The 22431-nt window shown below is 43.9% G+C and overlaps 1 protein-coding gene across 5 annotated transcripts in view; it reads left to right on the top strand.

Moving 5' to 3' along the window:
* The window catches only part of ITPR1 (inositol 1,4,5-trisphosphate receptor type 1), a 337019-nt gene that overhangs the window by 210212 nt on the left and 104376 nt on the right, over positions 1 to 22431 (top strand). For 4 of the 5 annotated variants that reach the window (XM_030206558.1, XM_030206561.1, XM_030206559.1 and 1 more), the window contains 3 exons: positions 5773 to 5820; positions 16174 to 16312; positions 17612 to 17802. In XM_030206558.1, the coding sequence (XP_030062418.1) occupies positions 5773 to 5820; positions 16174 to 16312; positions 17612 to 17802 (378 nt within the window). The remainder of the gene's footprint in view (positions 1 to 5772; positions 5821 to 16173; positions 16313 to 17611; positions 17803 to 22431) is intronic. The other variant, XM_030206560.1, reaches the window with a different exon arrangement.

Genomic DNA, 22431 nt, shown 5'->3' on the forward strand with positions numbered 1-22431 from the left:
CAGCTCCATTATTTTCCTACCACTGACTTATGCTTACATTTATTATAGACAAGGATATATCACTATATAAACCACATTTGTTGAATTACAGTTAGAAAAATATTTCAAAGTATACACATGTTTTATATTAGTGTGCAAACGATCTTTTTCCAGTATAACTGGGCAAGCTTTGCAGTTGCCACATTTAAAATGACCAACCGGGTTGATCTGCCGTAGAACAAAGTGGTCTGTATTTCCTGACCTCTGTGGGGCTACTCGAGATGATATAAGGCTTCTTTTGGCTTATCATTCTCCATTGCTAGCATGAAGAGGGTAATTTTTCTTTGTTTCCATGTAAATTTGTTACAATAGTTTATTAAAATTATAATAATAATAAAAAAAAGAGAATAACACTGGAAAGGTGGCTAAATCTTTGTGTAGATGGCAGGTCCAGTATAACATTAGATCCTCAGAATAATAGAGAAAGGGACAGACTATGCCTATTGCAGACGGTCAGTGAACTTCAGGTTTCAGTGACTGATATGCCTTATGCTGAGTTTATAATTTAGTAGCATGGTTCTGCACACACATCCTAAGTTCCTGTTTAAGGTGATGCCTGATTTCTACTCTAACAAAAAAAAACAGTCAGGGATCCTTACAATACAATCAGTATATTAAACACAGAGAGTGATGTTAAAAGAATGAAAATTATAACACAGTGAAAGAGTGATAAAACTAATAGTAATGTTAAAGTGATTCCAACGTGACATCAGAAAAAGTGTAATAAGAGAAGATTTTAAAAATGTGCTCAGAACATGTGATGGTTGAAAAAAAAAAGACATGATCGAAATTATATAAAAATGGAGATTACCTGGTTGTAAATGCTGATAGTAGCAAGGAGAATACTTGATGTTAAATCACAGTGAGCTTGTATTAAAATGAAAAACAGCAGCTTGTAAAAAAACATACACTGTAAACAAAATAGATAAAAACGTTTTGGGAATCATAAATGACTTAAATGGACAGCGAGGCTAATACATTTTTGTACTGTGGCAAGAATAGTGTATACCGGGAGTGTATACGCCAAGCTCTTAGGGGCTGTATTCAATAGCCTGGTTAGATAAAACTGGTAATAGAAAGACAGATGTTTTCAGCTGTAATACTAATAGAAAGGTGTCCAATGTAATATCTTTAAAAAGTTAATATAATGCGACAAAGAATATTTTAAAACAAACCTGTCATAAGTGAAATATGACAAATGATCTCTTAAAATAAACATTTGTTCAACCAAAACCAAGTCAAAAGTGGTAATTTAAAAAAAAATACATAAAAACAGTGTACATCATGGAGTAAAAGTAAGAAATAAAGTCAAATAGTCCAACACATTGGAAAGGTGTGAACCTCTGTAAACATAACGGAAAAAAAAAAAATAAAACACATAGTAATCACATCTGATATTACAGCATGCAAATCTTTCATGAATATTTATTGTGGATATCATGAAAACTTGACTAGCTGCCTCCAGGATCAGGTTTAGGGCCCGCTGAATTAGACCACCTAGAGAACACCAACATTCTACTTCAGCGTTTTTCAACTGGCGTGCTTCAGCTACTCCCCAGTTGTGCTGTAATGAGTCGATGTACAGGAACAAGGGTTTGCAGGAGGCCATGGTCCGTGGAAATCCCCTGCAGGTCCACAGGGTTCCTATGGGAGTATAAGAGCCTCTCGGTGACCAGCTGCCTACCCAGAGTCAAGACGCCCAAGTACTGCCACCTTCCTTCAGTTCAGTGCAGCCGCAATTACTCTTTGTTTGGGCTGATGAAGCAAGGCTCACACTGATGTGCACAGGACAGCAGTGTCCGAGGTCATCTGATCTACTGCCACATGGGTGTGGCGACCAATGCGTGCAGCTGGCCTGTTCATGGGTGCCTTGGTAGCATCCGCAAAGAGACAAACCTTACCAGACAGTCCTTCCACGCCAGTGTTGTTATGCTCATATTAGCCCTCTCCTCAAGTCACTTCACTGGCTTCCTATCCATTTCCGCATACAGTTCAAACTCCTCTTATTGACCTATAAGTGCATTCACTCTGCAGCTCCTCAGTACCTCTTCACTCTCATCTCTCCCTACATTCCTCCCCGGGAACTCCGTTCACTGGGTAAATCTCTCTTATCTGCACCCTTCTCCACTGCTAACTCCAGACTCCGTTCCTTTTATCTTGCTGCACCATATGCCTGGAATAGACTTCCTGAGCCGGTACGTCAAGCTCCATCTCTGGCCGTCTTCAAATCTAAGCTAAAAGCCCACCTTTTTGATGCTGCTTTTAACTCCTAACCCTTATTCACTTGTTCAGAACCCTTATTTTATCATCCTCAATATTCCCTTATCTCTTATTTGTCCTGTTTGTCTGTCCTAATTAGATTGTAAGCTCTGTCGAGCAGGGACTGTCTCTTCATGTTCAAATGTACAGCACTGCGTACGTCTAGTAGCGCTTTAGAAATAAGTAGTAGTAGTAATATCGCTAGCTGCCTGTATTCTACTGGGACATAAAATAGATAAATCAGATATTACCCTGTATTTCTCTTTGCTAGTAACATATTCCCCATCCAGAACCCTTCTTTCATCCCAAAACAACTGCTGCATCATGCCATCCTTCCAAAATATCTGTTTTGATTTAATTCACTCCAGGATCTTGAATGTAACAGGCCCCAATTTCTGGAACACTCTTCCTTACTCCCTTTTGCTGGAACAATCCTCTGCTAGATTTAAATCTATCCTCAAAACATTTCTTTGTAAAGATGCCTATAATCCCTGACTGTTTGGGAGATAATTTGTGAGTTAACTGAACTAGAAGTTCCATTTCCTAGTGCATGTTGCATACTTCTGTTCCTCATTACTAATTTGAATATTAACAGTTCTGAAAGGTGATATATCGAGTACTAATAAACCTGAAACCCTGGCTTGTAATATCATAGTCATAGGTGTGTTGCTAGCTCACCTTAGGTCAGGATCCATAGTAGAGACCTGGATGATTGCAGCTTGGACACTTGTCCACATTGTTGTCATATTTGTTTTTGGAGAAATATTCTTGACATGAGATTTGCTTAATTTCTTCAGCATATTCTGAAGTTTAGAATACAACTCATCACCCCCTAGCACCCATTTTACTTTCCAAATTGCTTTGTTAAAAAAAAATAGCTACTGCCAAACTTTGTTGCCCATTGACTCTTTGGTTTCTTTTTTTCCCCGTTAGACAGCATGTAGCTAAGGTTTCCCATATGTCAGGACTATTTATTTATTTGGCTTAAAGAACTTCTGTTCCACCTAGCTACAATGCTAAGTGGTCTACAGCAAACAAGGAAATTAAATATATTAAACTACAACATTGACTATCTCCAACTGATTCAGAATGCATAGCACAACTGTTAGAAGGTTATAAGCAATGTGATCACATCACACCATTTCTGCAAAAACAATACACTGCTAAATTTAAAATGCTCTCTAATCATAGAAACATAGGCCATATGGTTGTTATATGCCTTCATTTTTCTATCTAGTCTGCCCATCCATACCATCTGTTATCCCTTCCTCTCTTACTCCCTTGTTTACAAAGCTGCACGGCAATACCGACATAGCCCATTCAAAATGAATGGGCTGTTGTCACAAAATGCCTAGCCACCCGCCTGGGGTTACCCCGTGGCTACTTAGAGGGTCTATCCCCAGCACAGCTCAGGTCCACCTGCACCTGCCGCTCATACTCTACACTAGCACCCTCTTTCCACTGACTGGGTCACAACAGCCTCTAGGTGAGTCTCCTACTCTCCAGTTATCCCCAGTGATTTCTAGGTTACTGGAGCCACATTCCCAGTGGTCCCCCAGTTTTCCAGAAAGAACTCCAGACCCAACACTCAAACCACCAGGATTCTTTATCAGTCCAGACAGGCAGAGTCAACAAACTAAACAGGTTTATTGTCACACTGGAACAATGAACAAAAAAAAACTGTGCAATCAGCAAACAATGACAGGTAACTGAATTATAGATCAATTAAAATGTTAACTAAACATTTGCATACTGTCTAAACAGTACCTGGGAAGATCAGGACATATAATTCACTGAGCCTCAGCAAAGTGATTTATCTCTTTTCTCCTGGGCTAACACTGAAGCAATAGCCAGCAACAACTGTTGGGTCATTTCAAACCAAGGCCAATCAGAACCCAGGCAACAAGTTTTAAAAGTATACTGCTCATAGTACTGTAGATTCACTTCTTCACTCGGGGGCCCTTTTACTAAGGTGCGCTGGCGTTTTTAGCACGCACTAAACGCTAAAGACGCCAATGTAGTCCTGTGGGTGTCTTTAGCGTTTAGCACGTACCTATTTTTAACGCACGCTAAAAATGCCAGTGTGCCTAAGTAAAATACCCCCTAAGTGAAACTAAAAGAGGGCATGCACTTTTCTATAACAGCTTTAACATAAAACATGCACCACCTTCTGGCCAAACCAGACAAATGCACTTCGAGTTAATAAAGGCAGTTTTACAGGTTTAAAATACTGTTCTGTCATAGCTGTGGCAGCATTAGGGGTTGTGTGGTCACAGATGCTCACTTAGTCACATGATCTCATCCAAATCAATAAATTTGTAGTTGTCCTTAATAGATGTTGCTTGTTCACCATAGGCATTGGGACATGTAACTGTTATAAGTTAACTCAGAACCTATGCGCTACCCTCTGAATGGTAATATTTAGTTGTTGACAGGTGATTTCTACTTGTTGTTCTTGCATGGTGCTGTGAAAGGGATAACTTATTAGTCTAACTTTCTGCTTCTTTTCAACAAGCCACCACCTACACCGCCTCCAGAAATGGAAAACTCCGTTGAGGTGTGTTGCACACCCATATTTGCTCCAAACACACAAATATGGGTGTATGAGGTCCTGTTCAATGTTGTGATTTGTCTGACATTAGTTCTGGCCATGCATCATTGCTGAGTCACCCTGGCTTTGTCCTTTCATTCTTTGCCTGAAGATGACTTGTATAGTATTTGGTATTCTACAAACCTTGCTGTCATTCTTGTGATCCTGGAATTTGCAGCCAAAAGGTGGGAGGGAGGGAAATCCTGTGTACTAATGAAATTCTTCCTCTGTTTAGGTAGAGAGGTTTTCCTCAGCCAGTAATACTTATTTTGAGGTATATATGCAGTGCTGTTTTCAGTTAGAATTATGTCCCTGTCCTGAGGAGCTTCCAGTCTAGCTCGGTACCTTAGGCAGTGGGAGACGGTGACTTGCCCAGAATCACAAGGAGTGTTGGTGGTAGAAGAGGGATTTAGACCCTGCCGTACCTGATTCTTAGCCCACTGCGTTAACCACTAAACCATGTCTCCTTAAAAGCTGTTAACATACTGGGAGTGGAAACCAGGGTGGTTTCGTGGCTGAAAAGAACATACCTGGGTGTTTCCTGAAATTGCTGAAAAAAATGTCTTCCTTTCGCTTTGCTCTGTGTTTCTCTCTCTCTCCAGCGCCATTTCTCTGTTTACTTGTGCAGCATGGTGTGTTTTTATATTAAAAATTCCAGTATTCACTAGTACCTTCATCTTAACTCCCCCTCAGTCTGTGTCATAAGGATGTTGTCATGTCCTTCATGTAGTTTCAGAAAACAGAATGATCAAGGCAAACTGGATAAAGATAGTATATTAATCGCATAAAATGTTAATTTATGGATTTGAGAATGGCATGAGGGTGGATGTAGATACTGTCTCTAGGATAATTCATTTTAAAAGGAATTTCTACATGCTTAACAGGAACTTGATCAAACTCTCTCCTTGAAGCAAGTGGAAGATGAGAGAAGGGTATGTAGCGTGCCATCTTTCTGAAGTCCATTGACTAACTTTGTCCATTGTCCTCTCTTCTCCCCTCAGCCATTTAGCATTTCCACTATGCCAACAAAAACTGGTGTATTTTGGAGTCCATGAAACAACATTTCATCAATGATGGGTGGTAGTAAATCTAATGAAATGAAAAATGTTGGCTTGCCTTCTCTAGAGTTTAAGAACAAGGTCTATACTCTTCCTTCTTGATAGATTGATCAGGATTCCTGCCTCATTCAAGATACTAGAAGGTTCAGAAAACACATAGGTACTGCTTCCCTACAGTGTAAGAGGTTGTGTGGTCGTTAATGTGGACAGAAAGAATTCCCTCTGGGAGCAGATCTTCTCCACCTTACAGTATTGATAGCCTATGGTGATGTAGGGACATGGGGGACCTTTGGATGTTAGTGATACTTGACAGTACAAAGCTCTGGATAGAAAATGGAACGCTTTTATTGGATCAGATGCAGTGAGTACTTTTCTAATTGGCTCTTTCTCTAGGGTTGTAACTTAACTTTCTAATGAGGTGAAAAAGTTAATGGAAAAGTGCGTTTGAATTTCCTACAGAAGGAAAGCAAATCCCCGCCTGCTTTTTAATTTTTTTGTGTGTGTGTGTTTGTTTTTGTCCCTCCTCCCCATCTCCTCCCTTATTGTGGTCTAATTTTCTTGTTTAGGATATTTTTGAGTTCACTATTTCCTGATTTGGAGTTACTTCTGTATTCAAGATAACCTTTATGTAAATTTTTTTAAAAATCTACAAATAAGTTTTTGCGGGCCAGCATGAAGCTGATCTCATCTTCTATGGTGCTGTCACAGAATACAGCCATACAGGAAAATGACCCCAGCACCATATTGTAAAGAGGACCAAGGGGGGTACTAATCTCCTGCCCATTTCAAATATTATGTCCCTACAGATGCTGAATTTAGAGGAGAGACCTTTCATTTCCTTTTGGATTTCTCACTTTGTTCAGGAATTTAGAAAAATGCAAATGCTTTTAATGGTGCACACACCTAGTCTTTCACTTTGTACCTTGGCACTGTGGCAGCTTCCCTGCATGTCTGCTGCTCTGGATTAATCCTGGAACCTGACTTTTTATTTTAAACTGAAGGCTTCAGGCTTCAGTGCATAACCAGTCAGTTTTTTTTTTTTCAAACTCCTCCAAAATTTATGTAAAGCAGCTGGAGTCCTCTGTTAATATTCCTTTATATGTATTCACTGTGGTATCCTTGAGTTGATTCCTAGCTCATTTGAAATCTTGTAAGTTTAATTCCTGTTTTGTAATGATCTTGGGATATTTAATAAAGTAGGCCCATGATGAACTGTCATTTCCATGCACCTTTTACTTTAACAAGGAACATTTAGCAATTTTGAATATATTTCTATTAAATTCAAGGTACTTGCTGTTTTGTGCAGCCCCAGTCCCTGATTAATGAGCAGCTGTATGTATTATAGTGTGACTCATGGGTTTACACCCCCATAGTGGCATGCAGAAATCTTGTGGGCTTAACTCACATTGAGAAAACACTTACTCATGATTGGTAAGTTGGGGTCTTGCTAGGAAATATACACAAACAGGTCATTTGATTTCTAAATTGTTCCCTCTTTGGCTTTTCTTTCTGGGTAAGGATTTTTGTTGGAAGTAGTGAGCAATAACCCTAGTGTCCAGATTTTATAGAAGGAGTAAGGAAGCCTTCCTGGTCCCTAGTTGAGTGGGTAATTTGGTGCAGGAGGTAATAGTGCTGGGTCCACTTGATAACAGTGATCATAACATGATCATATTTGATTTAGTAACTGGACTAAGTACAAATAGGAAATCCAATACATTAGCAAGATCCCAAATCAGTACAATACATTTTATGCTGTTTATCCTAGAAATAAGCAGTGGCTTTTCCCAAGTCCATCTTAATAATGGCTTAAGGACTTTTTTTTTAGGAAGATATCAAAACCTTTTGTAAACCTCACTAAGCTAACTGCTTTTACTACATTCTCTGTCAACAAATTCCAGAGTTACGCGTTGAGTGGAGAAACATTTCTCCACTCAACGCGTAACTCTGGAATTTGTTTGCTTTGAGTTTGTTTTAAATGGACTACTTTGTAGCTTCATTGTGTGCCCCCTAGTCCTAGTGTTTTTGGAAAGAGTAAACAAGCAATTCACATCTACCTGTTCCACTCCACTTGTTATTTTATAGATCTCTATCATATCTCCCCTCAACCGTCTTTTCTCCAAGTTGTAGAGCCCTAGCTTGTTTGTTCTTTCCTCATAGGGAAGTTGTCCCAGCCCCTGTATCACTTTGGTCACCCTTCTCTGTACTTTTTCTAATTTCACTATATCTTTTTCGAGATACGATGACCAGAATTGCACACAATATTCAAGGTGCCTGTATAACAAGTGCACCCAGGCAAGGTAGTGGCCCATAATGTCCATTTTTTTCAAAACAGAATACATAAAAGGCTAGTACACCCTGTTGAAGGTTTCTTTTGCTTCAGTTGACAAGATGGTAGTTGTACGTTCCATTTGTGTCTTAAATGTAATAAACATTTAATATCAAAAGTTTGCCTACTTAAAATAAATCCCGAGTGATCTTCATGGATTAACCGGAGCAAGACTTGTTGGAGTCTGTGAGTCAGTAAGATCCACAGCAGGAAGGATCCTTTCCCAGCTTCAATAGCACCATCACTGCTGCGAGATGCCAAGAATATGACAGCTCTGGAGTCTCACTGAAAACAGTAAAGACCTGCAGCAGCAAAGGTACCAGAAGCCCACCAAAGGTTCTATAAAACTTGTTGGAAAAATCCATCCAAACCCGGAGTCTTATGGTGAGGGAAGGTTCTTAATAGCCCACTGGATCTCCTCTAACTTAATCAATCTGGATAATTGATCTGCCTCCCCTGTTAAGGTAGGGAGGTCTATCCCCTCCAAATAAGCAGAGATACCTTCCTGTTCGGTTGTTTGAGCCTGCAAATAGGTGGGAAAATGTGGGATACAAATGTAACAAATAAATATAAGATAGAGAGAACCTTGCTTGTATTTCTTCAGTTGGGGAGCATGAAACCCCCTCTCCCTCATCAACAATAGAAAAAATATAATTATGTTATGCCTGTTAAGTTTAGAGGCCAATAATCTACTAGCATGATTCCCAGACTCTGTGTTCTTGCATGACACTTTTGAGCCTATCTGATATCTCAGCTAATTGCAAACTAAGTGCAAGGATCAAGGCATGCAACTGCTCCGTACAAGACAGGTCTGATTTGTTTACTGTGCCATTTCCAACCAAGTAATCTATTGATAAAGGGACATTTCTTGAATTAAGCTGCGTTTCTTAAAATGGGCTTGCATCTAAATGCCCCTATTTTAGGAAAGAACTTCAAGAATGCATAAAGACTTTAAAATTGAATTCGACTCCGGGCCCGAACGGATTCTCGGGAGAATTCTATAAATTATTAAATGCTAAGCTTTTAGGCCCCTTGATATCGTACTATGATCAAGCAGTGCACAAGGGAAAGTTTGCAACAAATGCTAATGAAGCATTGATAATCTTGCTGAAAAAGCCTGGAAGAACGGCAGATATGCCTGATTCATATAGACCAATATCATTAATAAATGTTGATTTAAAACTGCTGTCTAAAATCATGGCAAATCGCCTTTCCAAGATACTGCCCCGGGTGATCAGCGTGGAGCAGGTGGGCTTTGTCAAAGGCAGACAAACAGTAGGCAACGTCCGTAGGCTATTGTTGGGAATGGCAATGTGTCAAAGAAATGAGGCAATCCCTAGCGATAAGCCTAGATGCAGAAAAGGCTTTTGACAAACTGCACTGGGACTATCTCTTCGCGGTGTTGCAAGTGATGGGATTTGGGGGTTGATATGTTGAAGCGCTCCAATTGTTATATAATGACCCAGTAGCAGCTTTGTTGATTAATGAAGTGAAGACATCAGTATTTTCCATAGGTAGAGGTACACGTCAGGGATGTCCCCTCTCTCTCCACTTTTGTTTCTCCTGTCAATGGAGCCGCTGCTGAGGAGCTTAAACCTTAATGGGGGGATTCAGGCAGTGGAAGTGGGGGGTCACATGATAAAAACCCTGGCGTTTGCAGATGATTTATTAGTGCTACTTCAGAACACACAAACCTCCTTGCTACACATTCTACAAGCCATAGAGCAATATGGGAAGCACTCTGGATTTGTTTTAAATGTGCAGAAGTCGAAGGCGCTTCCAGTGTGCAGTAATGTGCAGGGGGGAGGAGGAAAGGGGATCACAATACTGAGCGATGGGGAACCTCTAAAATACTTAGGAGTATATATTACTCAGAACTTAACTTAAGCCATCTGTATAATAGCAATGTCAGTAAGTTATTGAGGGACACAAAAGATCGGTTACGTGCCTGGCAGGGCTACCCGCTGTCATTAGTGGGCCGCATTGCATTATATAACATGCTAATCATACCACGTTGGCTTTATGTTTTTCAAGTTCTCCCTTTGTATTTAAAATATAAAGATGAAAAGCAGCTTAATAGACATTTGCAGCAATTTCTCTGGAGGGGGAAAAAACCAAGGCCCCCTCTCACAGTACTGCAAATACCTGTGGAATATGGGGGTTTAGGCCTCCTGAGCATCAGACAGATGACAATTGCCAATGGAATGAGACATATAGCGGACTGGTACAGAATCTCTCACGATTTTTCAGCCACTACACTAGAACTTGCACTCACTGGCAATATACACTTTAGTTGCTTAATCCATGAGGCAGGAGGACCTCTACCATACGAACTAGCACAAACCTCGATCCTACCCACAGCAAAGGAAGTTTGGAGATGGGTATGTAAATTGCATAACTTTTCAGCAAAAGCTACCCCATTTCTCTCAATTTGTGGAAATCCAGCTTTTCCTTCAGGAGATATGTATCCTGCTTTCAAGAGATGGCAGCAGAAAGGAATCAAGTATCTGTATCAGATTTTGACAGAAGAGGGACGCCGGCAGCCCTTCTCAGAACTACAAAGCAAATACTCTCTGCCCAATTCGGACCTCTTTCATTACAGGCAACTGAAACATTATACTGATAGTCTGATATGGCAAAATCTGACGGAGGATGTACAAGAGGAAATTAGTACAGCGTATTCCTTATCAGCTCAACAGAAAATCCCATTATCCTTCTACCACAGACATATTCGGGACACTGCATTGGAACTGCCTTTTGATAGGCTGGCGAAAGCATGGTCTGCGGAATTGGGCAAAAAATTGTCAATAGATATCTTTAAAGCATATGTTCTAAACATGAAAGGAATGACAAACTTCACCTGGTGTTGGGAACTACAGTACAAGTTCGCAGTGAGAATGCATATAGCCCCAAGGCGAGCCTTCCACATGGGACTGTCCCCAGCTGGGGAGTGTCCAAAATGTAATGGAGTGAGTGCCACATTGGGGCACATGTTTTGGACTTGTCCACTCATTCTTCGCTTTTGGAGGCAATTATTGTTGAAGATATCACAAACGTGGGGCACGAGTTGGAGAATGGATTATAAATTGCTATTTGGACATATCACAGCAACAATCCCGATGCCTAAAGGATTTAAGGACTTCGCAAATAGGACAACTATTGTAGCAAAGAAAGTAATTTTACTGGAATGGATGTCATCGAAAGCTCCAACGATTCAATAGTGGAGAGCACAGATGCTACATTTAATGAGAATGGAGAGACTGGAAACTGTAAGGTCAGATAAAAAGAGAGGACAACAATTTGAACAGCGGTGGTCTCCATTTTGGCAGACCTTAATGCCAGCAGCAAGGAGTTATCTGCTTAATATATAAGCTTGTTGATAGGAGGAGGAGAGAAAGAGTTGTGTGCTAAGATAATTGTGTAGAAGTAGGTTCCGGGAGGGTTAGGGAGGGATGAAGCGGAAAGAATACTTAGCACTACAAGACATGTCTGTTGGTTAGGGGGGGGAGGGCAATCAGTATGTAAATAATATGGCGATAGAGCAATATGTTAATGGAACATAGCTATGTATGTTGTAAACTTGGAACTGTAAGCTTATAAAGTTGCAATTTATGCCAATAAAAAATGATGAATATTAAAATGGGCTTGCAAGTCTATAATTTGCCCCTTTATATAACCACTGAGACCCTCCCAAAGAATAAGAGGATCTATATGCTCGGTGCCATTTAATTCTATATAATCTTGGGGATCTTTTCTCCAGACATTTTGGGAATCCATTAATATAGCATCATTCATACGCCACTGTTGGCTTAAGCGCTCCCCTGCTGTGGCTGAAAGTAGGAAAACTGGCGTATGGTCAGACCAAGTATGGGCCTGCATAGGAACAGATTGTGTAGAGCATAAAATATCCCCATCACCCAGCCATAAATCTATGCGAGTAAGTCCGATGTACTGAGGAGAAAATGAATAAAATCTCTCATTGATATTTAGAGACATATACATAGTAAAGACACCTCAATGAGCCATAAAACTTCTAAGCCGTGCCTTATCCGACTGAGCATACTGTACCCTGACTGCTGTATTATCCAGGTGCAGGTCAATTGTAACATTAAAATCTCCTCCTAAAAGGAGGTGCCCCTCCCCATAACTTAGCAGAATGTGGTTCAAACTGTCCCAGGAACACTATCTGATCTATATTGGGGGCATAAACGTTACCGCCCAGTGACAGTTTAATTAAAAGATAACGTCCATTCTTTTCTTGGAGTACTAGCTTAATTTGCCAGAGATAGGCAGCTGATAATGCTACCAGAACCCTATAGTCTTATTCTGAGAACAATCGGAAGCAAACAAAATTGTGGGGTATTTCTTATGTACCACTAAACATTCACGATTAGACTTCAAATGCGCCTCAATTCCTTAAACAGCATTTGACGTTTAACTGGGGTATCCAAGCTTTGTACATTTAAAGTCACATATTTAAGATCTAACATTCACAAAGCAATTCAAATGTGAAATAAGAACAACTTATGAAATATGTCATATATGCAATATAACCCCATCACAGCAAAATTATAGAATATTACAGCCTGCTTATGCATGTCACCACAACAACCTATGAACATCCCCACCCCCTCCAGAAATTTTAGACATGACAACTCAACAATTTGTCGGCATACCAATGGAAGGAGGAAGGGAAGGAAGCATCATATCCGCTTTAAAACTTTAGGTACCCTGTCAACCTATCCAAACCACCCTGGACAGCAACATCTGTTTCTAAGCAGAGTTCAATCAGGATCGTCATCCACTTAATGTAAAAGATCATCAAAAGGCATTGGGAAGCCTAGGTTGTGTCTTCTGTTTGTTTTTTTAAGGCAGCAGCATTTTATCTGACATTTGTCTTTGCAAGCGGCCTCTGCCACTTTGGGTAGTCCAGGTCCTTGAGCCATTTTGGGAAGGTTTCACTTGGCTGTTAACTTTGTTGTAAGGGGGGAGAATCTCCCTTGCATCATCCAAAGAGTAAATGCATCTTTACCATCTTTGTAAAACATTAAGGCAAATGGATGCTGCCACTTATAACGAATCCCATCGTCATGCAGATGTTGGTCGCAGTTCACCTCGGTGCGTAATTGTGGTAGTGGATAAATCCTGATATCAATTTTAAGTACCCCACTCATATGGTGTGTGAGCTCTTGCCTTGGCCAAGATTGCTTCTTTCACTTTATAATCTTTAAAGCAAGCGACCAGATCTTTAGGTTTATTTCATGCTCAATGAGCTCTCTGCAAGCAGATCGTCAACAGCTCAATCGGTGCGGATCCCTCTGACCATAAGTTAGCAGCAATCTGCTGAACCACCTGCTCATAATCCATGTATTCAGGACTCTCTATTTCGCTGAACCGCAAATTGGATCGCTGACTCTGATTCTCTAAATCCTTGATCTTATCCAAAAGATCTCCCACAGCAGCACTTAATTCAGCAGGCGCACTTCAGCTGCTACTGCCAACTCTCCCGTGCATTCTCAGTTAGACCTGAACTGAGCATGTGAGCGAGAGCCAACATTAGCGGCTGAAGGGCACCTGCTTCGATTCAGCAGGAGACATCTTCGGCTGGCAGAGTTTGGCATCCCTGTCAGCCATGAAAACAGAGGGGTCCTGAGCTGAAGGTGAGGGGACTCAGGCTCCTGAGGCTACACCACTCGTCATGGCATCTCATTTTGAAATCCTAACTTGTTGATTTGTTCTCTGTCCTGTCCAGAGTATGCAAAATGAGTTATTAAAATACCAATATACAGCTGTTCATTTGAGTCTCCTTTGGTGTTGACCATGCTGAGACCGACTGACTGAAGTTTGGTGTAGTAAATCCCAGTGCTGCCCAGACACGGGGGCAGAAAAGACTATTTTCTGGGAAACAGAGCCCATAGTGCAGTAATTTGAAATCCTTGCTGTGTGATACCTTGACATAACTCTGTGTCTATCTTTCACATGCATAATGTAATCTTTGATCTTTTAAAGCAAGAGGCTTAATCTTCCCTCTTGGCAATATTTGTAACAATCTTGTCCTTAGTGGGGTTTTGTGGCAGGATATTAATCCTTCCATTAATAGCGTAGCCAGGAAGTTTTTACAGGGGGTGCGTCTCCTCCCTGCCCCCCCTGACGGCTGATACACTTGAATCACATCCTTAAAATACCAAGGAACACAATCAGAGTACAAGCCTTGATGGCTGAAACGTGCCACCTTATACTATACTCGAGAGTGAACCGGCAACTAATGCAGTGAGTGACAAATTGGAGATACTTGCTCAAAAACCAAGACATACCTGCTAACAATTGAGCAGAAGCATTCTGTATTATCTGCAATGCCTGCATCTTAGATTTAGGCAAACCCAGATACAGCGCACTGCAAAAATCAATACGGAAAATCACCAAACTCTGTACCACTGACCAAAAATCACATTTTAATAACATCGGTTTCCACCTGATCAGTAAATGAAGCTAGAAAAACTCAGATCTAACTACATGCAGGACTTGATCCTGCATAGATAGTAAAGGATCTACAAGCACGCCCAACACACGCATTCTGTCCTTCCTTGGCAACTCAATCTCACTGACTGGCAGTGGAACAGATTCTTATCTTCTCCAACAAACATCAATTCAATTTTGTTAAAATGTAAAACTAACCTAGTTCATACTTTTTAGTAGTAACTAAAGGCAATAGGTATTTTTCTGTCCCCCAGAGGGCTTAGTCCATTGTGCATTAGTTGTCTGTCCAGGGGACGCACAAGGTGGTTTACATGCCAATAGAAAAGGAAAGGGAATACCCTTAATTCAATAGGACAGAAAAAAGGAGGAGGAATGTAAGAGAAGACAGGCAGATGAAGGAGGGACTGTTTAACCCAATGCACGAGGACCCTGAAGACTCTTTGGAATAAATGTTTTTTTAGGTCAGAATGCAATATCGAGGACAAAGCATTTTATAGAGTAGGGACAATGTAGAAAGTGGCTTATTGCCTGGTCAACTGAAATTGCGAATGATAGAGGGAATAAATGGAATTGGAAGGCAGAGTAGAGGGAACGTGCAGCGATCTAGTGGATAATTTAAAGAGGATAGGTACAGGGGAACCTTTGGGTACAGAATTTTATGGGTCAAAATTAGGATTTTAAACTGAATTGGACTGAGCCAATGGTGACAGATCAGACAAGAGGTAACACAGTTGAACTTATTAGCATGTGAGTAAATAATATAGCTGTATTCTGGACTGATTGAAGGCATTTGGTTAAATACACTGTAAGACAAGCATAAGCAATGTTACAGTAGTCCAAATGAGATGATATTAAAGCGTAGAGTAGTGTCATGGAGGCTGATGAATCTAAATATTTTCTGATAGTATGAAAATGCCACAAGCATAAAAAGATTTGGCGACTGAGGCCACCTGGGTATCAAACCTCAGCTGTTGATCTAAGTGAACACAGAGGTATCTGAACGAAGTAATGAGTGATACTTCCCTACCATGGATAGTGGGGGAGGTACAATCTAGGTTTGTTGCTGAGGCAATGGAGTGTTAAGTGACTTGCCCAAGATCACAAGGAGGGGCCGTGGGATTTGAACCCTGGCTGTCAATCTGCTACTCCTCCACTCCCTTAGTATATCACTGTAACTGATCTTTGGTGCTAAGCTTGAATGGCATAGCTAGCTTGGTCTCTCTTAACCTAAGTTTGCACTAGAACAGAGCTTCCTAAAACTGGGTTGGAACCTGAAATGAGGTCACAAAACCTACATTTGAGGTCACCACTTGGGTGGGCTGTCTATAGGTGCATCATTGTTCTTCATCTTGTGGGGAGGGGAAGGGGGGCTCACATCATTGGCTTCAACCTCTTTCCTTGGTTCTTTATATCTTTGAATTCAGGGTGAAGCACTCAGGCAAACCTTGGTGAACCGTTACTATGGAAACATTCGAACAACAGGAAGAAGAGAGTCTCTGACCAGCTTTGCCAGTGGCCCACTTACGCCAGGAGGACCAAACAATAAGACTGGCGCTGGAGGAGGTAGGATATGCAGGAATTGCCCTAAGGCACACTAAGCTGAGCTCCTGGAAAGGCTCAGGGCTCTCTACAGTCCTTTAGTAAATTACTGTTAATTGCATGGCTGCTGGAATTAACACCTTGGTGTGGTTATTGAAGAAGGTTTTAGATCTCATTTTATGTGTCTGAAGATGTATGGTTGCTATATTAGCCCACATAGAAATAAAGGTCAATCACATTTGAGTGAAATTTTAATGGCTTTTTAATAACTGAGGGGAGAATAACTGTTGATCTGAGGCTTGCTTTTCTGTGCCTCTCTAAGCTATAGTCAAGGTGTATCATACCACAGACATGTCTGGTACTTGTGATTTCTGTACTTAGTGTAGAAGGGCTTGGTGCTTAGTGTCTGCTGTCAAATTGACTTTGCTTAGAGCCTTGGGCAGGAATTTTAAATTTCCACAGTCAAAGCTAAAGAGAAACCCCTTGTATAAGAGAATGGGGTAGATGGCCAAGTTGTCTTCCTGTATTCTCCAGCTTTCATGTTTAGCCTAAGTAGAGGAGTGTGGTAGCCAAAAAGGTATCATCTTATTTTCTTTTCCATGTTTTATTTTGTTTGATTTCTATTGATAACCATAATGTTTAGCCTAAAGAAGTGAAAAATTTGGCTTTCTCTTCCTGCCAAGGGTTGCCTCCCACCAGCAGACAAATTAATATGTGAAAGAATGAGAGCAGGGATGACGAAGCATTCACATGCAAAGTAAGCTGTGAACTGAAGTCCTTCCTCTGGCTAATCTGAAAAGTAATAACTATAAATGCAAGTCTGGCATGTGCCAATTTTAAATTTCATTAAATTTTTCACTGTTTGCAGTAGGGCTCTACCAAATATTTATATTCAATTCGGCCCTGAATACATTATTTGTATTCAGCTGAAAATGCAAATAATCTGGGGCTCTACTGTGCTAAATCCTACTGAAAAACACGATCTCTAATTTCACGTTGCTTCTTTTATTGTTTATGTTAAAGCTCGGTGCCCATTATTCGTGTTTGGCTGAATAGTAAAATATGCTGTTCGGTACAGCTGTAGTTTGCAGTTCTGTTGCAGTCTGTAGGCAGATGCCCCTAGGATGCCCTGCGAATCTGTGAGGAGATCTTAACCTGAGGTTATCGAGAGCTCTGGCTATTCATTTTGCCTCTGTTCTCAAAGACACATGGGTCGCTTTGGAAGCATAGTGGTTGTGGCCTAGCATATTAGTTTGCAGGGTTCTTATACATATATTTAGTGTAAATGACATTCATTCAGCTATGCTCATCTTGTGCTTTTAGGAACAAGCTCTGGGTCTACTGTTCTTGGTCGTGGTGAGATGAGTCTGACAGATGTGCAGTGCCACCTGGATAAGGAAGGGGCCTCCGAGCTTGTAATAGATCTGATCATGAATGCATCTAGTGATAGAGTCTTTCATGAGAGTATCTTGCTGGCCATAGCTCTGCTGGAAGGTGGCAACACGACTATACAGGTAAACTGTCTGCAGAAGCCGCGTTGTTACTGATGTAGCTACTCTGGTGTTGGTAGTGGATCCTTTTCCTCCTGCAGGATTGAGATGTTAAGGATGCTTGGCATAGGGTTGCCAATTCCAATAAAATGCTTCATGTACAATGTAATTTTTATAGGGGCACAATTTTTTACCGTTACTGAACTTGGCCTTCTCCGAGGACAAGCAGGCTGCTTGTTCTCACTGATGGGTGACGTCCACGGCAGCCCCTCCAATCGGAAACTTCACTAGCAAAGGCCTTTGCTAGTCCTCGTGCGCCCATGCGCACCGCGCATGCACGGCCGTCTTCCCGCCCGAACCGGCTCGTGTTCATCAGTCTTCTTTTGTCCGCGCTCGGGACGGTCGTGTTTTGCGCCGTTTCGTGCCCCTCAAAGTTGACCCTCGCGCGTCTTCGCGATTTCGCTAAAAAAAAAAAAGGGAAGACCTCGGTCTTGTCCTTTCTCGTGTGTCCAGTTTGTTTCCCCGACGTAAGTTTCCTTTCGCTTTTGGGGTAGGCCTTTTTTGGGGCCTCGCTATGGGTTTTTTCTCTCTCCCTATTTTTGGTGCCCTTAGTCGCCATTACGAATTTTGATTTCGCCGGCGTGATTTTCCACCCATGTCATCGAAGTCTCCCAGCGGCTTCAAGAAGTGCACCCAGTGCGCCCGGGTAATCTCGCTCACTGATAGGCACGCGTCGTGTCTTCAGTGTCTGGGGGCTGGGCACCGCCCGCAGGCCTGTAGTCTTTGCGCTCTTTTACAGAAGAGGACTCAGGTTGTGAGATTGGCCCAGTGGAACGTGTTGTTCTCGGGCTCTTCGTCGACAACAGCACCGGAGTCATCGAGTGCATCGACGTCGGCAGCATCCAGACCTTCGACCTCGGCATCGACTGCATCGAGGTATCGACCCTCTGCATCGTCGGTACCGAGACATCGAAAGGCTGCGTCGGCGTCGGTGGTACCGGGACCTCCACTGTTGCTGATGTCATCGGACGGTGGTGCTTCGACTGGAGTGCAGGTGAGGGCTGTCCATTCCCCTGCTGGTGGCGGTGAGCCTTCGGGTGGGTCTCCCCCTACCCTGAGGGCTCCTGCGGTACAGCCCCCCCGAGACCGACCTTCTTCGGCCTCGGCCCCGAGGAAGCGACGGCTGGATTCTACGTCCTCCTCGTCGGTACCGGGAAGCTCCGGTGACATGCTTCGTTTGAAAAAAATCAAAGAAGCATCGACACCGGTCTCCTTCCCGCATCGGTACCGAGAGCTCTGGGTCGCCGAGGGAGTCGGCACCCAGTAGGCATCGGCACCGGGAGGACCGCTCACCCTCTGTTCAGGAGGTGTCGATGCGCTCCACCTTGGACAGCCCGGAACAGCCTCCACGCCCGGAACAGACTCTGACCTAGACGCCTGCATCGGCTTCCATGTCTTTCTCCACAGCTGCTCTGCACGAGAGTCTCCGGGCCGTTCTCCCGGAGATCCTGGGAGAGCTGTTGCGCCCTTCCCCTCCGGTACCGGGGGTGCTTGCGCCTCCCTTGCCCGGGGTGAGGTCTCCGACATCGGTGCCGCTTGCGGTACCGACTGCGGTCGCCTCCCAGGAAGGCTCCCCGACGACATCGAGTCTACTTCTCGACGCTCCCACCGTGGCCGTGTTTCCACGGAGTCGAGTCGGGCACGGCTTCAGACACAGGTTCATGAACTTGTGTCTGATACCGATGGTGAGGCCTCGTGGGAGGAGGAGGAGGACATCAGATATTTCTCTGACGAGGAGTCTGATGGCCTTCCTTCTGATCCCACTCCCTCCCCTGAAAGGCAGCTTTCTCCTCCCGAGAGTCTGTCTTTTGCAGCCTTTGTCCGGGAGATGTCTACGGCCATCCCCTTCCCGGTGGTTGTGGAGGATGAGCCCAGGGCTGAAATGTTTGAGCTCTTGGACTATCCTTCTCCACCTAAGGAAGCGTCCACAGTACCCCATGCACCATGTCCTAAAAAAGACATTGCTGGCGAACTGGACCAAGCCTTTAACTAATCCCCACATTCCCAAGAAGATCGAGTCCCAGTACCGGATCCATGGGGACCCAGAGCTGATGCGCACTCAGTTGCCTCACGACTCTGGTGTGGTGGATCTGGCCCTAAAGAAGGCTGAGTTCTAGGGAGCATGCTTCGGCGCCCCCGGGCAAGGACTCTAGAACCTTAGACTCCTTTGGGAGGAAGGCCTACCATTCGTCTATGCTCGTGGCCAAAATTCAGTCTTACCAGCTCTACACGAGCATCCATATGCGGACCAATGTGCGGCAGTTGGCGGGCTTGGTGGACAAGCTCCCTCCTGAGCAAGCCAAGCCATTTCAAGAGGTGGTCAGGCAGCTGAAGGCGTGCAGAAAATTCCTGGCCAGGGGGGTATATGATACTTTTGATGTTGCGTCCAGGGCCGCTGCTCAAGGTGTGGTGATGCGCAGACTCTCATGGCTGCATGCCTCCGACCTGGAGAATAGGATCCAGCAGCGGATTGCGGACTCCCCTTGCCGAGCGGACAACATTTTTGGAGAGAAAGTCGAACAGGTGGTAGAGCAGCTCCACCAGCGGGATACCGCTTTCGACAATTTCTCCCGCCGGGAGCCTTCAGCATCTACTTCCTCAGGTAGACGTTTTTATGGGGGAAGGAAGACTGTTTCCTACTCTTCTGGTAAGCGTAGGTACAATCCTCCTTCTCGACAGCCTGCGCTCCAGGCTAAGCCCCAGCGCGCTCGCTCTCGTCAGCAGCGTGCGCCTCAGCAAGGCCCCACGGCTCCCCAGCAAAAGCAGGGGGCGAGCTTTTGACTGGCTCCAGCAGAGCATAGCCCACATCAACGTGTCAGTGCCCGGCGACCTGCCGGTCGGTGGGAGGTTGAAAGTTTTTCACCAAAGGTGGCCTCTTGTAACCTCCGACCGTTGGGTTCGTCAAATAGTCCGGCAAGGATACACCCTCAATTTGGCCTCCAAACCTCCAAATTGCCCACCGGGAGCTCAATCCTACAGCTTCCAGCACAAGCAGGTACTTGCAGAGGAACTCTCCGCCCTTCTCAGCGCCAATGCGGTCGAGCCCATGCCATCCGGGCAAGAAGGGCTGGGATTCTATTCCAGGTACTTCCTTGTGGAAAAGAAAACGGGGGATGCTTCCCATCCTAGACCTAAGGGCCCTGAACAAATATCTGGTCAAGGAAAAGTTCAGGATGCTTTCCCTGGGCACCCTTCTTCCCATGATTCAGAAAAACGACTGGCTATGCTCTCTGGACTTGAAGGACGCCTACACACACATCCCGATACTGCCAGCTCACAGGCAGTATCTGCGATTTCAGCTGGGCACACGTCACTTCCAGTACTGTGTGCTACCCTTTGGGCTCGCCTCTGTGCCCAGAGTGTTCACGAAGTGCCTGGCTGTAGTAGCAGCGGCGCATCGCAGGCTGGGAGTACACATGTTCCCTTATCTCGACGATTGGCTGGTGAAGAACACATCCGAGGCAGGAGCTCTACAGTCCATGCAGATGACTATTCGCCTCCTGGAGCTACTGGGGTTTGTGATAAATTATCCAAAGTCCCATCTTCTCCCAGTGCAGAGACTCGAATTCATAGGAGCTCTGCTGGATTCTCAAATGGCTCGTGCCTATCTCCCAGAGACGAGAGCCAACAACTTGTTGTCCCTCGTCTCTCGGGTGCGAGCGTCCCAGCAGATCACAGCTCGGCAGATGTTGAGATTGTTGGGCCACATGGCCTCCACAGTTCATGTGACTCCCATGGCCCGCCTTCACATGCGATCTGCTCAATGGACCCTAGCTTCCCAGTGGTTTCAGGCTGCTGGGGATCTAGAGGACATGATCCACCTGTCCACGAGTTTTCTCAAATCTCAGTATTGGTGGACGATTTGGTCCAATTTGACTCTGGGACGTCCTTTCCAAATTCCTCAGCCACAAAAAGTGCTGACTACGGATGCGTCTCTCCTGGGGTGGGGAGCTCATGTCGATGGGCTTCACACTCAGGGAAGCTGGTCCCTCCAGGAACGCGATCTGCAGATCAATCTCCTGGAGTTACGAGCGGTCTGGAACGCTCCGAAGGCTTTCAGAGATCGGCTGTCCCACCAAATTATCCAAATTCAGACAGACAATCAGGTTGCCATGTATTACATCAACAAGCAGGGGGGCACCGGATCTCGCCCCCTGTGTCAGGAAGCCATCAGCATGTGGCTCTGGGCTCGTCGTCACGGCATGTTGCTCCAAGCCACATATCTGGCAGGCGTAAACAACAGTCTGGCCGACAGGTTGAGCAGGATCATGCAACCTCACGAGTGGTCGCTCAACTCCAGAGTAGTGCGCCAGATCTTCCAGGTGTGGGGCACCCCCTTGGTAGATCTCTTTGCATCTCGAGCCAATCACAAAGTCCCTCAGTTCTGTTCCAGACTTCAGGCCCACAGCAGACTGGCATCGGATGCCTTCCTCCTGGACTGGGGGGAAGGTCTGCTGTATGCTTATCCTCCCATACCTCTGGTGGGGAAGACTTTGTTGAAACTCAAGCAAGACCGAGGCACCATGATTCATATTGCTCCATTTTGGCTGCGTCAGATCTGGTTCCCTCTTCTTCTGGAGTTGTCCTCCGAAG

The sequence above is a fragment of the Microcaecilia unicolor genome, chromosome 6 (assembly GCF_901765095.1).
Source record: "Microcaecilia unicolor chromosome 6, aMicUni1.1, whole genome shotgun sequence".
In the NCBI taxonomy this organism is placed as follows: Eukaryota; Metazoa; Chordata; class Amphibia; order Gymnophiona; family Siphonopidae; genus Microcaecilia; species Microcaecilia unicolor.